This window comes from Corvus hawaiiensis, chromosome 9 (genome assembly GCF_020740725.1).
Source record: "Corvus hawaiiensis isolate bCorHaw1 chromosome 9, bCorHaw1.pri.cur, whole genome shotgun sequence".
In the NCBI taxonomy this organism is placed as follows: Eukaryota; Metazoa; Chordata; class Aves; order Passeriformes; family Corvidae; genus Corvus; species Corvus hawaiiensis.
Genome location: NC_063221.1, coordinates 18,845,090 through 18,862,071, shown reverse-complemented (window position 1 = coordinate 18,862,071; position 16,982 = coordinate 18,845,090). Strand labels below are relative to the sequence as shown.

At 41.4% G+C, this 16,982-nt stretch overlaps 1 protein-coding gene across 2 annotated transcripts; it reads right to left on the bottom strand.

Moving 5' to 3' along the window:
- Positions 1 to 1,515: 1,515 nt before the first annotated feature.
- On the bottom strand, positions 1,516 to 16,887 carry MCOLN3 (mucolipin TRP cation channel 3). 2 transcript variants are annotated; one of them, XM_048313216.1, is made up of 14 exons: positions 16,618 to 16,887; positions 13,709 to 13,938; positions 11,815 to 11,982; positions 11,125 to 11,278; positions 10,568 to 10,652; positions 10,391 to 10,487; positions 9,685 to 9,784; positions 7,702 to 7,814; positions 7,475 to 7,624; positions 5,416 to 5,517; positions 5,182 to 5,304; positions 4,446 to 4,652; positions 3,955 to 4,084; positions 1,516 to 2,772 (listed from the first exon to the last, which is right to left on the bottom strand). In XM_048313216.1, the coding sequence occupies exons 2-14, from the start codon at positions 13,934 to 13,936 to the stop codon at positions 2,753 to 2,755; spliced, it is 1,677 nt and encodes a 558-aa protein (XP_048169173.1). In that variant the 5' UTR covers positions 13,937 to 13,938; positions 16,618 to 16,887; the 3' UTR covers positions 1,516 to 2,752. The 2 variants fall into 2 exon arrangements, with proteins under 2 accessions (XP_048169173.1, XP_048169174.1); XM_048313217.1 differs by lacking the exon at positions 16,618 to 16,887 and adding an exon at positions 15,746 to 15,845.
- Positions 16,888 to 16,982: the final 95 nt, after the last annotated feature.

The window sequence follows — 16,982 nt, the reverse complement described above, 5'->3', positions numbered from 1 at the left end:
TCTTAAAAATCCATAATGTAAGTAAGTATCAGATATATAATACAAGCAGCATTTATTTTCCCAGTCAGAACTGGATATTTTGAGCAGTTGTAAGCCAGTAACCTTTCAGGGTACTGTTCTTCTTTCCCAGTGTAACAGCCTGCACCTGCAGCCAGAAATACACAATTGCTGCCCTGCTAAATTTATAAGCAGTTGTCCCTTCTTTTCCCCTCACCCCATCCTATCCTTTGCTTTAAACATCCTTCTCCTCCTTTTAGATAGCACTTCCCTCTGGCTTCACAGTCTGCCCCTGCCCATTACTGGCTGAAGGCAACTTGTAATTCATCAGCTTTTTCCTCCCCAGACCCACACAACTGCCAGCAATGCTGAATTAAAAGTTGTGGAATCCAGCAGAAGTAACACAGGCCGTGGTTTTGCAATTAATTTCTGCATCTCAGTTGATTGACATTTTAGCTGTAGCACAAGCACAGCTCATCACTTAAAGACTCTACCAGGGATTTCACTGCAAAACATGCTGCAGTTCAGGCAATAGAAACCAGTCTTCAGTGGAAGACTTCTCCACTTGTATTAGGAATAAAGAATATATATACACTGTCTTTCCCTGCTTTGCAGCACTCATGGCTTTCCATACCTTGTGCTCATGCTGCAGGCTTCTATTAACATGCTTTTTCTCTGCTGTTGCAAAACTCTGTAAGAATTTTATACTTTAGAGCTCTGTCAAATGTTGTTGAAACTTGCTGCCAATTTAATAAGTTAACAGTGATGAAGCATGTGTTCTGCCTCGTTTCTAAATGAAATCAGACCAGTTCTTGCCTTATAATTATACTGGCAAACAAAGTATTCCATAGCTGTTTACAAAATGTACCTGTATTTTAAGTGAATTATTAATCTTAGCTTTCTCTTAACTCTGTATGAAAAAGCTGTATGTAAATCAGCCTTCTGCATGCCATTGATCTTAAAGTGCTTGCCACCCTTGTCAGAATTCCTTGCATAACTTACTTTATACAATAGTGATGTGCACATTATATTTTGTGTGTTGTCAAAGATCCATAAGGAGTTAATTGTGTCAAGAGAAAACATAGTCACTTAATATTTGCTTTTTGAGGCAAGACTGCCTTGCATCTTCTTGAAAAGCTTTAAAAGTCTTCAGTGTTAGGTGGAGAGTTGAAAGACAAGGACCACGGTACACAAAACTTTCAGATACTGTGAATAATCTGTTCTGCCTATGCCTTGCATTTGGTTTGCCTTTGCTGAAATTGAGGAGTGTTCTTTTAGTGTAAGGTTAAATACCTGAATATTTGTTTCTATGGCAAGTTCTGAAATGCTGTTAAACATCAGCTGGAAACAGGTCCTCACCAGGGTCCACAGGAACTATCATGACTACAGGAAATCCAAGTTCACCCACTCCAGACTCTGTTTCATGCCAGAAATTGCATAGTGCTATTAAAAAACAAAGCTCCTATATTAAGCTGGCAACATATTTACTGTAAAGATGAATACTGACACACCCAATACTTACTGCAGCTGGAAGTGTTTATTGTAGCACATTACAATGTGTAAGCATTCAGACAGAACATGTTTAGTGTCCTCTGCAGCATTATACATTGTCACACACAGCTACAGCTTGCTCACAAATGCAAGTTCCCTAAAATATGCTTCCCTTCGGTTTTCTATTCTGCTCCCAGAGTGAATAGACTGCAGAAAATAAGGCATCCATTAAATGGTATCACAATCAACAAAGAGTATAAACTAAGTTGTCAAAACTGAATTTTATAAGAGCTAACGTTTCAGACAGCTACTGACAGCAGCAGGTCATTAGGTTGGTAGGAAGCATCCAGTTTCTAACGTGTGGAGAGATATGACTCCCAGAGACATATCTCCTATGTATTTAACTTAGTTTAGACTTCAGGTTTACAGACTTGTATGCCAGAGAAAGATTTCAAATTTAAAAAAAATAGGTATTTTGAAAGTGCTTTTGTCTGATTTTTCCTTTAAAAACATAATATACAAACACTGTTAAGCTAAAGACTGTAACTGATCCTGCCCAGTGCTCGATATGTGAGAACATTTCTCCACTCAACTCATCCCTCAAACTTCAGTTCAGCCTGGCATATCCCAGCCTCTCTGAGAACAGACCACCACTTACTTCCAGTGGTACTTATGTTGAAAGAAATATTAATTTTATGCTTTCAGCTATATTTGAATGGCTTGTGTATCAACTCACTGTAATGACTCCAGAAACAAATTACACCAAATTTCATAGTATTTATTTTTACTGTGAGTGCAAATAAACAAAAAATGGTGAGGGCTCTAGTGAGCTTTCATTCAATAACAGGTCAGCCATAGACAGATAATGCCTGCAGTACTGAGGGCTAGGTTGGTGTTCAAAGCTGAAATTGTCCAGCACTAGTTTTACTTATAGTTCAAAGTTACTACATTTATATTCTACTCTTATAATTTAGCCAAGTCTCTGAACACAGACAGGTTTTTATGCTCCTGGCATTCTAACACAATTTAACTGAGGAAACAAATAGAATAAAACTAATAAAAACCATCCCCAAGCCCCCTGAACTATCAGTGAGTGTCTAATCAAAAAGTCTGTAAGTTTAGCATAAACTTCTGCCACAGGCTTACACTGCTTTTTGAGAAAAGCAAACTAAGTCTTCAGAGATAAGGTTTTCCACCAGCTCCATTGTCCAGTTCTTGAAGGGTGTGCTGCTTTAAAACCTCCATGATAGGCCCCCACAATCCATTAAATATGTTCACTACAACCTGTATAAGAGAGGAGGGGGAAGTTGTCAGGTACATGCATCAAAACAATAGTTTCACTGTACAAGGAGCCTTAAAAATGCAACTGAAGTATTACTAATTTGACATTCATTGATAAGAAACTGCTATGAACCAGCAGAAAACATTTTGAACATGAGACTGGTCTCCTGGATGCCTGATCACCAATGCACATTCAGTAGCAAAATTATTACATCCCCACCCTCTCTCCTTATGCTGGCTTTCTTGTCTGGTTAAACTGAGAGGTGTGTGCAGAAAAGGAAATATTAACATGTCCACACCCTTTACCCAAGAGCAAGATGCCCTGCTCTGCTTCATCCCACACTTTTATCTCCAGTAACACACTCGGTCAGAATAGGGGATGGCTCACAGCAGGCTCTGTCATCTCCCTGCTCCAAAAGATGTCCCCATCTCCTCCCTCTCATAAATATATTCTGTCAGGCATATAACAATACAGCCCACCAGAAAAGCCCAGTACCAAGGAGTTGCAAACACCTTTGATCTTTTTAATCAAGCAGCAAATATTTTACAGCTCCCCCACCAAAAGGCTCTTCAGCAAGGAAGACTCAAGAGTTGCTGCCAGCCAGGTTAAATATAAACCATGTATCCTGCAATCAATATTCCTGAAGAAACACAACTTCAAATAACTGAAGCATTTTCTCTCCATAATGGAAGTTAGGCAATGTTTTCCAAGTGCTGTGATAGTATCTTAAACTGCATGCTGTCTTAAAACCTTGACAAGCTGATTTTCTCTACAAGTTTCAGGCCTGTTACCTGCACGAGGTGTCATTAAAAAGTGGGTAAGAGAACACTGAGTTCTCTAAGTCCTGCCTGTTTCACTGAGTACAGGAAATGTTAATGCTTATGCATCACACATATGGGGTTCCCAAGTTACTGTGTATATATCTAACTTCCTGTATGATTCTTCACATGTTAAGTGATTCTTAATTTGGAAATTCCCTCACATCTTCCAAGAAATTTGTTGGCTGCAGATATTTTGCTGAAGTGCTCTGTTCATTAGAAATAGTTTGGAACTTTTGCGTGGGTTTTCCCCCCAACAGCTTCCCCCAAAATTTAAGTACTTTTCATGAACATTGTACCAGGGACATTTTGTAGCGTGTTGCTTTTGCATATACCTTAATAGATAATTTTAATATAGTTACATACCGTTACAACAACAGAAGAGAGATGCAGAACTTTCCTCCTCTAACCTGTACTTCCCAGAGTTTGGTGAGTCTTTGCACTGTGATACAAATCTCTGAAGTTCTGTCTCTGGAAAGCCATCTTGCTGGTAGTGCTAAAAATTGATACTTAGTTAAACCTTTAACAAGGCTAAAACCCACAATAACCCAAACTCCCCAGACTGCTTTTCAGACACTGCTCAAGTCTGAAATTAGAAGATTCACAGAACCTAACGTGAAAATACTGCTTTTTAGTAGATATTTAGCTTCCATTGGAGAAGAGAAACAGAGAGACTTTGAGAAAAACAAAGTAGAGAGGGATTAAAAACTGTCCTGTCATCACTTCGCACTCTCAAAAGTAGTCATTATGTTTATTCTTTAGATTGGCATGCACTGCGAGTTAAAATATTGAGGGAGATTTGAGTTTTGATAGCACCAACCTTGCACTGTTTTTCCAAATGAACAGTCTGTGCTTACCTTGACTGTTTCATACGTATCTGTAATGAGCGCAATGAAGAGACTCAGCACCATATAGATGAACAGGCTGATGAAGGAGTAGAGGTAAATCCTACTGAATAACCAAACCAAGTAACTTTTCTGCTGCATTTCTGCAAAGGTGGCAAACATGTCATCTCCATTGATCAATGAAAAAAGGCATTCAGAAACCATGTTCAGAGTGCGAAACTAGAGAGGAGGGAAGAAGACAAGGATGTGTCACTGCTTTATTTGGACTCAAAGACTGTACACAACATGAAAAACACACAGCTGATGACTGGCTACCTCAGATCTCTTCCTACACCTAGGAGATGACAAGGTGCAAATAGTAAAATATCCGAGGAACAAGCAAAGTTTGTCACCTCCTATACACCTGCACATTCAATTCAGATAAGCAAATTTCTCTTTTAAGAGGGATAAGCATAATGTCTCCAAGATTTTAGTCTGATACCAGCGTTCTGCAAAATGGAAATTATTTCTTAAAATATCAGCATGTGATTGGGAGTCACAGCAGCTTCCACTTCTGACTTGGAGCTTTCATAACTTGAGGAAAGTCTGGTTGAGTCACAGAAGTCAGACTCCTCAAACAGAGCAGCATCATGTTGAAGATGCACTATTTTTACATTAAGGGAAGCCTTGACATGGAGAACTAGAAAACAACAGTAGTAATCTCTCATTCTTTTATTCAAGTTGCCTTTTTTCACGGTCAGTACATCACCTTCACATGGTATGGTCCCAGTACAATCCATCCACAGAAACAATAGCCCAGGTAGATCATAGCAGCACAGCAGCAGAACCTCATTACATTGGGTAATGCTGCTCGCAGTGTTAGGATGAGAAGCTGCACAAAGCAATGCAAACAGTTAGAATTCAACCAGATACTTCTTCCAGTCCTCTTACAGCAACAAACAGAATAAATACCAACAATATGAAGATCTCAGGAGATCCTTACATTATACTTCTGAAAGAAACCTAGGTAGCGAATGACTCCAAGCCAAACAAGCATAGTGGATATTCCTAAGAGTATGCTGCAGACATCATAACTTGTCAGACTCTGAAAAAAAGCAAGAGAAGAAACAAAAAAATAAGAAAGGAAAAAAATTAATTATTGTAACAACCAGGTTTTAAATTGTGCCTCCCATTACTACAAAGATTGGTTAAGAAACATTTTTCCTTTGGCAAACTCTCCCAATTAGAAATTCGTTTGAGGCAATATACATTAGAGAGAGGTCCCACCAAGGAGCAGGGACACTTTCAAGTGCAACTCATTTCACATGCCTTAGCACATGGCTGTTTGTAAAACAGATTCTAACAAGATAAGCTTTATTTGCAAGGCCAAGAGTGCAGGTGCACTGCAGAAGCAGAGACACGCCCTCTGTACCCAGCTCACTGAGATCTGCAGTGACACTGCAAACATTTTTATGCTGCTTCCAGACTTGCATCAACTGCTTCTGGAATCTGCATTGACAGATTCCTCAGAGCATCTTAGGAATCTCTGCACTGCATCCCAATGGAAAGTGTAGACATGACACAGAGCAGAGAAGGTTCTTCCAGTATGTAGGAACAGCTGTTTGTAAAAATTAGCATGGCTTGTCAGCATTGCTCAGATACGTATTCAGGAGGATCTTGTTAGGTACTTGGTAACTATAACGTATAGAAAGCTATCAAGGAGAATACTAATTAGCTTCTAATTAATTCTAACCAGAACTTATCTTTATTGGCACTCTGCTGTTTTTTCCACCTATACATACTGGCCTGTTTTCATCCAAGTTAGCATATATTCTGTTCCTGAACTGCAGCTCCACTCTGAAATGGATAGTGACAGCTTACTTTGAATAAGAAGTTTTCATTATTTTCTGGTTTTATTCTCGTAAGAATGAAATATAAATAATAGGTATTGGCAGTGGATATTGGCTAATCTTTTCTGTCAGCATTATTCATTTAGAGCTTGACAAGAAACAAGTTTAGGCTACTGTAATGTGAATTTGTTATTCAACAACTTTCATACAGTAACATGGAACAAGATCTTGTTATTATGGTCCACAAGGCTTGCAAAATGAAGTGAATGTGCCTGTAGAGAGGAGCTTTAGTAAAATACTCTTTTAGAAAAGAAATATATATAAATAGATGTATTTATAAGATACAGGAACCCCAAATGCAAGATCTTATTCCAATCTTGTTCTCTTCTTTGCTTCACCCAAAGCAGGATGGAGCTATCTCTTATCTTAGCCAACTTCCTCACAACTTCTTTCTACTCTCAGTGAGTTTATAGCTCCTACGGTAAGACAATTTGTACAGGGTGTTTGTGATAGTCAAGCTGTCAGCAGATGGATTTCAGACCCATCCTTTCATCACTACTGTCCAAAGTCCCCTGTGTTGCAATGTCACACTTCAAAGTCTGCTACAGATTTTGTGAAGAACAATATTATCTGAATATCAGAGTGCTTCAGGCTAGCAAATTATAATAATTTTTCTTCCCTAGTTCTGCAAAACAGTGTTTTACAAGTTTTGAGTTTTGTCCATATCAATTTTATTGTAGAAAGTGAAAGCCCAGAACCTGCTGTGGCTGACTGTTATGTACATGCTGGAAAACAGGAGCTGGGAAAGCAGCAAAGAGACGTTTAAGGAGAGAGACTCTGTGCTAGTTAAACACTTGTAAACAGAGTTCCAAAAGTTTGATGCTAAATTTGAAAAAAACCATCAAATGAGCAAATACAAATGAGGAAGGGAAGAAGTCAACAGTCAAACTTTCAGAGATTAAGTTCATTTTATTTCTCAGAGTCAGAGGGAGCAAAGATAATTTGGAACTACAATATAGAGTGGTATTTGGATGTCTTAAATATTGCTACTAGAAACAGCATGCATGAGTTGCAATTCTGGAGGAGAAGACAGAGTTTTTAAAACTTCATGCCCCTCAGAAGCAAGTGCAGCCAGCCTAAAGTTCTCTGAGAGATTTAAACCTAGGTGAGACAGAAACAGTTTTGCTTCCATCTGACATGTGAAAGGCTTACCTTAGCTTGTATCTCCATCTTTAGAGTTGATCCAACAATAGTTAAGACATCGCTAACCATAATCAGGATGTACCATCCATTGACAAATTCCATTTGATCACTGAAAGATACTTCTTTCTTATAATAATATAGGAAAAAGCTTACAAATTCCTAGGGGAAAGGAGGAAAGAAAACAGTTAATCAGGCTTACACAAGACAAGGTTTTCCAAAGAAGGAGTTATACCCACCCTTTGGAGCCAAATTCCTTTAATCACTGATCGAGTGCAAAGGATCAATGAAGCCAGACAAGTCAATATGACAAAAGCATCGAAGATCATCATGTAATGAGTGTTCTTCTGTACTGCAAGAACAAAAATACACATGTTTATAGTGCATTTAATCTTGCTGACTATCTTGAGTATTGAAGTAAAAATCAAGATATTAACTATATTTATACAACAGAATTAAGAAAAATCTTAGCATTTTCTCCCCCAAAAGTTTATTTGACATATTTTCATAAGAGACACAAGTGCATCTGCACTACAGATACCACTTCTGTAAATTTCAGAGGGTTGATACCACATCAAAAATATACCAGAGTGTGGGTGCTTCTTACAACCCTGCAGAATCAGAGGTGAGAGTTAATAATTTTACAGGGACTGAAATGGCCTTTGGAGTGATAGAACTTCTCAAAAAAATTTTAAACAATCCTAGGAACTTTATAATATGTATCTTCTCTCTCAGAGCAGTGTTTGACAATCAATTTTTCCATCCTGTGGCAGTGCAGATAACTTGTATTACTGCTCAGCTAGCCAAGATCAACATTGAATTAGACATGAGTTCTCCATCTCTTATGTTACTAAAATTCACATTCTTGATCATCCAACATTAAACATTACACCGAATCTTTTTGTTTGTTTCTATACTTAGCATACAGCTGAAACTAGGTGAGACAGTATAAGGATTAGATTTTTAATGCTAAAAGAATGGTGGTTTGAGAAAAAAAGGGAAAATCATACAAATAAGTGCTAAACTTGCAAGAACATGCACCAATTCTACAAAATAGGCTGCTGAAGTTCAAGTTGACTTCACGAACTGCACTACTCAGCAAAAGCCCGCCCAGTGCTTCCTTGTTACACTGCTGCCGTTTAAGTTGATTTTGCCATGTAGTGCAGAACAGCAACAAGCTGTTATCGCGCAGCTGCAGCCAGTACCTTCGCACCCTTCCCTGGATTCCAGAACACAGCGGCGGGTATCCCGGGAGGCGGTTTCCGAGTGCCCGAGGCGCTGCGGCCCCGGCGCGGACCGTGCGGCGGGATCGGCGGCGGCGCCGGCAGCGCCGCCTGCTGGGCACTGCTGGCACGGCAGCCGGCGAGCCCAGAGCGCCGCGTGCCGAGCCCTGGGATGCGCTTCGTTCGACCCCCCCAATCAATTTCAGCCTGGATCTTTACAAAAAGTACCAATTCTCCTTTTTCACTATCAGCTCTTCATTACCTAACACAGGCATAGCAACGGGGAAAGTGCCAAAGTAGAAAAAAGGACCTAGGTCATCCTACTGCACAGCAGAATCTAAAGTCCTGGAAACTTTCTGACTATCAAAGAGATTATTTTTGCTAATGAAAAAAGATGATGTTTTGACCAGGCCAAATAGCTGCCAACAAAGTTGGCTCACTCTTGTGAGTCACTATATAAGAAATTTACCACAATGTGCACCCCAGTCATAGCCAAATACAGGGCAAATGGCATTTAAGCAACAATAAGAAGTGTTTCTAACCATTCCACTCCAGCAAGCCTTAGCAAAAATGCTTCCTTATCTTTCCTGGTGCTAAGTCCTGAAATAAGAGTAAATCAGTTTCAATTTTCCACCACTATCGTGTGTCCTATTGCCTGGTGCTAGAACAGTTCCAACCCTGCGTTAAGAAATGAGCAGCTTAAGTTCAATAGCGAAAGATAGAAGGATTTACAGTGAGGCACGGAAAAATTTGGGTTTGACATTATCAATGGTGCAAGCCTTGAGAACTGCTACAGAAAGTAATGGTGTGGCTGGATTCCAAGGATTTCAGATCAGAGGTTGAAGAACAACAATTTCTTAGAAAATCAGAGTTAGAGTGCATGTACTAGAGATGGTATGTCAATGGTGCCTCACCTTTTAATAAAGAGAAAGGTTAAAATACATTGTGCTACTGGCCAAAATTTTGGCATGAAAATTTGAACACATTTATGTCACTTACTTGATCCAGAAACATGCCAGTCCTTACATTCCCGGATCGCTATGTCATTGTCTAGACTTATTTTAATTCTTCCACTGTGTGCTTTATTATCAAACACAATCTGTATTTAAAAAAAAAAAAAGAAAAAACATGCATGTCTTTATAAAGTTAAACAATTACATATGTAGCCCACTGTATTGCTAAGCCTGCATAACAATGCAGAATAATTCTCCTAGGGGAGAAGTTACAAAACTTTTTTAAGCATAAAGTAATTCCAGTATCTTCAAATAAATGCTGTCAAAATGAAAGACAAATCTGGTGTATTTCATGTACTTGCCACAAATTGCTTGATCAACTAGTTACTAGGTGAAATTATTTTAAACTACATTCTCATTCCTCTATGATCTGAAAACAACCTTTCCCAGAAGCATCTTTCCAAAGAGAAGAGATTTACACTTTCATTATACTTCAGGTGGATTAGAGCACAAGTGGCTGTAAGCCAAGTAAGTACTTCAGGACCACATCAGGAGCACTAAAAGCTTAACTTTCCACAGTGACAACTGCTGGCTATTTACAGAGTACACTAAGCTCTAACAGAGTAATCTGGCACCACTGACCCAGCAGTACTCAACACTCTTCAGAAAATATCTGTGCTGACTGTGTGCAGTAAACCAGCAAGTTAGTTTCTGGTTTTGAACAGAAGGACACAGGGCAGGCTTCCACATACCCTGAGAGTGAAATCGTAGCAGTCGGGGAGCTCGTGGTGACGAACAGTCTGGAGGTTGATTGCCTTCAGATTGAACCTGAGCTGCACTGCCACCAGTCTGCAACAGAGCTTCAGATTAGCCTTTCACAGGGAAAAGACACCAGTACCCCAACACAGGAGGTGCTCATTCCTCCTCACCTGGGGAAATCCAGAGTGAAATTCAAATTGTGCTTTCCCATTGTTGTGTTGTCTAACGAAGTAGTTGGCTCAATGTACAAGCAGTCTGGAATGGATAAGGACTCACAACAATATCTCATGGATTATCAGGTTGTTTAACTGTAATCTGCCTGTCCCACTCCCGAGGCTGTTATGAGCTGTTGGCTATACCAGACAAGATAGCATGCTTGAGTGAGGAGTCATCTGAGAAGCCAACTGACAAATACACTGGCTTCCTTGAACACCAGCCAAGTTATTCATCATGAATTCACAGGGAACGCTCCTGAAAATTAGCCCCAAATACTTGTATTAGATGGTCATCAGTCCTAAAGGCTCATCACTTCTTTGTGGCATTAGACATTGAAGGTGAGGGCTAGAGGTTTGTTACACAGTACTTTTCTTACCAGTTTTGGCTGGTAGTAAATTCAATACAAATTATGTGATAAGACTACACAGTACTGTCAAGTATTTTAAAGAATTTATCAAAAATATAGGGTCCCTCCTCCCAAAGAACCAATAAAATAGATTAGGCTCATCACCAGTCACAATCTCTGGGTCTATATCAAAGGTGTCGTTTCCAGGACAGATGATTCCTCGCTTGTAGAACTGCTGACAGACAGCCAGAGGTGTCTCTTCTTCTCCCCTCTTCTCATATGCATGATTTCCAACAGAGATGTTGGGCAACTGGAGGTACTAAAGTTCAGAACAAACAAACCAACTTAAATGGCAATAAAGCTGTTTGTCTCTGAGAAAAAAAAAACAAAACCAAAACAAAACAAACCAAGCCCAGATGAGTTTGGATCTGTTATAACCCATCTCTTTTATTTCAAAGGTCACCTAAAGAACTGTGAAACCTAAACCACACAACAGCTGAGTCGTTAAATATTTTAAAATATTTGACAAAAACACTTAGTACAGGATTTGGATCTAAATACCTTATTGCTTATTATGTTTTTCTCTTTACAATCCTTACTAGAAAGCCTAATTTGTTACTCGCAAAGAATTTTGGCTCAGATCCAAGGAGTACTTTTAGTGTACACTTTTACAGTACTTTTACTAGTACACTGATTAGCTTTAATGATGTCACCACAGTACAATGCTCCAGCAATGACAGAAAACCTAAATGAGTTGATGCTTTAGTCTTAAGCAATTGACACAGAAGTTCAATTCAAGAAAAGGTACCAGGCAAAGATCATATATATTGTACATATTGCAGCAACAATCCCTACCTGGTTTATTGCAAAGAATATCTGGTCATAGACATCTGTTTGTGTGTATACAGCATAGGTATCATCCATTCTGTCCATATATCCTTTCAAGAAGAGATGTTTGAATGCAACAGTGTTCTCTTCTTTGAAGGCAACCACCATTTGATTGCTCAATCCAAAAACCACCAGCTGAAAAAGACATTTATATTTCCTCTTCAAAGACAAAGTTGGCTTCTGGATTAATATACGAACCCTGTCTTATGAACAGCCAGTGTTTTGTCTCACTGGTAGACATGGCAACTACATGCAGGCTGCTCCATTTCACAGCTAGCCAAATGAAAGTTTGACTTTAGGGAAACAGTGGGTTTCGAGTATGTGCCTTTAACATGCTTACAGCATCTTGGCCAAGGACTTGAATTTTTACAAAGAAAATGATACCATCTCAAGTTCAAGCTCCCTATATACTGTTACACATGCTTTGTTAGTTCAGCCTGGCGTCAACTGACTTCCCCTTGGGGAATATCATTGTTCCTCAGTCAAAAAGGCAGGACTAGACTTAACAAGACCCCACTTTGAAGTCCATACTCCAGTGCACAAAAGGCAAATTGAGGACAACTCAGGAAAACAAAGATCTCCCAATCAAGTTTCAGTGAAAAGTGCTTGAGAATAACTGACCAAAGCTCTGCTTGTAACAGGATAATACCTGAAGCTGGTAAAAAAAATATATTGCAACCATTCATGAAAAGTGAGCACAAAACTCTGTTAGCTACTATCCAGACTGGAAAAAGTTTCTAGAAGTACATGATGTATTCTTTCTGGGAGCTCACAATTCTCTTGACTATTGTGTCAAATCTCGTGTCAGGTGTATTGTGAAGAAACTCATCAGAGATGTCTGAATCAGTAGTCTACAGATTAGTTTTATGGCCATGGTGCAAACTGGATATGCAGATTTGGATAAGGGTAACTCAGTTACAGAGATACTGGAATGCTCTGTAGGCAAGCTCAGTGTGCTCGGCACACAGGAACACACCAGCAAACCAACAGTGCTAAGACTGAATTGTTTACGGGCAGATTTTCTCTGAAAATACTAAATCAGCATTAGTTTCTTTCTTATTTGGATTCTTCCATCATCAAATTTTACTTTCAGGTGCAAAATGGGAGAGATGGAAATCAGAGAAGGACGGCACATTTAAACACAGAGCAGTAAGGGACACAAACATGCTCCCAAATGCACAGCAGGAGAACACTAATTTCTGCAGTTTCTGCCATCATTCATGCAACCATGGAAAACATTCTTTTCTATACATGTACTGTCATAGCACAGGCACGACCATAAGGGGAAATCACGTGGGCAACTCTGAAGGATCATCATCTGAGGCATTAGAAAGGTTTTATGAAAAACCTTCTTCTGCCTTAACCACAGAACTTTGAGACAAGCAATTGTGTTTTGGGCAGCAGATAAATGTGTTATATGAAATCTGTGGTGCAAGGTGGGTGAGAGGAACAGTGAGGAAGAATTTCTGAGGTTTTTTTCAGTGCAAAAGTTTGTATGCCATATGCAAGATATAAGCGAACATCATGAAAAAGTCACCAATTTCAGTTCTTATCACTGTGATATTGAAACAGAAGTGACTTTTCCTTCCCTCAAACACAACAGTGAAGCAAGTATTGGGATAACAGATGTGGTTGAGCCCTTAAACACGGTTCCTTTCATCTGTACTGCTGGAAAGCTATTTTTTTTCAGTCCATCGTTTTAGGAGAAAATTATGCCACCTGAGATCTAAGCTACATATATGCAAATAAGATAATTTTGCAATCTATCCTTTCCCTTCCTCTGCACTGCACCATGAATAGCATGTCACCTGCATTCATGTGACTGCCCACATGCTGAGTCCCTGCTTCCATAGGTACTCACCTGAACTGTAACCATCACTATTTTGAGTAACTGAATCCCAAGTTTCCAAGGCTTTCTGCCCCGGGCCCAAAATTTCTCACATGGGTTCATGAAGAAAAATTTTAACTTCCTTCTAAGCTGGTCTTCCAAAAGCCCCTCCTGTGATACTGATGAGTGTCGTTTGTAGCTGCAAAGGTTTTCATCATCATGAGCACTGCAGCTGCTCACAGCCACTTCAGGATTTTCCATTTCTGAAAAGAAAAGCAGTCCTTGTCAGTTGAACAACATGCAAGCATCAATATAGTAGCACTAGATCAGTCTGCACTGACAACCTGGACTCCAAAGACATTATCTTCTGTGAAAGGCACTTGCACTTTACACTGAATTTCAGACCTTTCTCATACTACTGCACATATTCTGCAGAACTCCAAGAAAAATTTGGGCAAGTTCTTAAATTTGCAGCTAGGCTGCCAGGACATTTATTTAATAGTGGAATTTCTGTCCATTTGGAATTACAGGGTGACTTCCTGAAAACATCTTCCTCTCTCACTTAACAACAGCATTATATGCAAGACATCCTGACTCAAGAAGAGCACCAAAAGCCTCTCATGAGCACTCACTCTTCTGGAAGAATTATCTACTGCTGTAGATAGTATTTTCCCCCACGTCTATGTCCAGTCCCTGAAAGAAATGGAATTTTCAAGAGAGGCAGCTGTTTTCTCGTATGTTACTATTAGCATTGTTCACTCTTAGAAATGGAAATGAAGCATGACAAATTGCAATTCAGATAAATTACCTGAGAGCATTAACTTGTCATTTGGCAGGATGATGTGTTTTTCTTTTGCCATAAAAGACCCAATGCAAACCAACAGTGATGATGAACCAAACAAAAAGATCAAGAGGTAACTGAACTGTGATTAGCCAAAGAGGCTCACATTTGAGTTGAGTATGAAGGGAAAAGATTAGATGAGAACCTTATAAACACATTTTGAGACAGTACTCTGCATAGTATTCAGCATATTTAGATTTTGATCTGTTACTAAATTCACTGACTCCCAAACATTTTATAAAGGCTTTATAAAATATTCAAGAGTTAGCCAGGAACATTTATTTCAGATAAAAGATTGGTGACATTAAGAACAGAGAAGACAGCCTAGGCTGTCAATAAAGATATGCCTTATCAGTTTATTTTTGATTTCCAGAAAAATAGTTTTTAAATAGCACAAACAAAAAATCATCATCAAGATTGATTTTTAAAAATGTCCAGTCACATCCAGTTTCCTCCGGCAGCCGCTGCACACAGCAGAACAACAATCTGCTTCAGATGTGATTTGAAACCTTCAATTTCCCCAATTGTCAGGGAAGGCAAGAAAAGTTTTGAGTCAGCAGTTTAACAGTAAAAACAGGCCCATAGAGAGGCTTTAAAAAGTTCAGCTCCTGTTTTATCAGACTTCCATTGTCCTGCAGGATACAGTACAGTATGCTGTGATTTCCACTCATCTTTCTTACAGCTGATCCAGCATTTCTAAAATTAAGCCCTACTCTGACACTGCAATAGTCCTATCAATATATGTGCTGGATTTAAAAAAAAAAAACAAACCCAAAACACAACATAACCAAAAAATAACCAAAAACCCCAAACCCACTTCTGGCCCTCACGGTGGGCATGAGGCGCCGTTCCAGCAGGCGCAGCCCCGTGCTCCCCCACGATCCGGGCGGGGGTCTCGGCAGCCGGGCGGTCACAGTCGGGGCTGTCGCTGCGGGCCGGGCCGGGCCGGGCGGGGCTGGACCCTTCCCTCAGCCGCCCTCGCCTTCCCGGCCGCTGCAGGCGGCCCTCGACACCCACGGGCTGCCGCAGCCTTGCGGATGGCACAGGGGCTGGCGCGGGAGCTGCCCGCAGCCGCATCTGCGTCGCCAGCCCCGGCCGGGCCGGAGCGCGGCAGCCGCTGCCCGCCCCGGGCTCGGCGCCCCTTTGCCGTGGCACCCCAAAGGCGAAGGCTGCGGGGCGAGGGCGCGCCCTCCGCCCCCTCTCCCCCGCTGTTAAAGGCTCCAGCGTACCTGCCGCCGGTCCTGCCGCGCCGGCCCTGCCGCTCCCCGGCCTCCGGGGGCTGCTGCTGCCGCGGGGGCGGCCGTGGGAGCGCGGTGCCCGCAGCCCGGTGCCCGCAGCCGCCCGCCGCTCCCGGCTCCGCTTGGCTGGGCGGGGGAGCCGCGGCCTCCGCCAGCCCGCCCCGGCCCCTGGGCTGGGCTGTGCCGGCTGTGCCGTGCCGGGCTAGGCTTGGCTATGCGGGGCTGTGCCGTGCCGTGCCGTGCACACCGGCACACGCGACCTCTGACACCTTGCGCTGTACATCTCCCTCCTGCCGCACGTGACGGGCGGCTCTCCACACTGTAATACACTTCCTATAGGATGGTAATGCCGGCTCCAGATTTATTGACCTAGGCTTCTCCACTAGGGGAAATAATGCTTATGATATAAAGGGCTGTGTCGCACTCGTCATAAAAAATCCCCAAACAAACAAAAAACAGCCCCAAAAATCCTTTTCAGGTCACAGAACTGTAGTTATGTAGGGCAGCAAGTGGTAGAGTGGATATGCTTAAGTCATTCCACTTATACACAATTAAGCTATTAAAGTTATTAACTGAACTTCAAAGAAAACGGAGTCCTGCCTTGGGTATGTGCCAGTCCCACTGCACTGCGTAAATGATCCCTTTGGCATTGCTGCGTGACAAGAGGATACACCTCGGGCTATAACTGTGTACAGTCTTCAGCTGCCTAATTCGTGCTGCAAGTACCACTCTGAACACTCGTATAAAAGGAGAAGGTACAACAAGGCCAAGACCAAAACAAGGAGAGTAGCAGGCATTTTAAGAAAGGGAACTTCCTGGCTGTATAGATTGAAACGGAAGACAGAAGGAACCCTCCTCCTTACCGTAAGAAGGGGTGGATGGACCTCGGAGTGGCACCAAGGACCAGCATTGGGTGCTCCGCACAGAAAGAAAGATACTCCGGGGCTCCTGTGCTTTACATTGCAGCAAGGCAAGCTAAATTATTTGTATGCATCTTAAATATAAAAGATACAAAATACAAATCTTCATATTAACAAACAGCATCGAATCGCTTAGATCCCAGCTGGAGACAGCCCCAGCACTGCCCGGCAGACAACACCGAGGCGGTGCCTGGGCTGGGGTGTGCGCGGGTGGCCCGGCTGCAGAGGGGACTGCCGCCGCCTGCCGCCTACAGACCCCATCATGCCCCGTGCCCCAGAGCCCCGCCGGTCGTGCGTCTCCCGCGCTC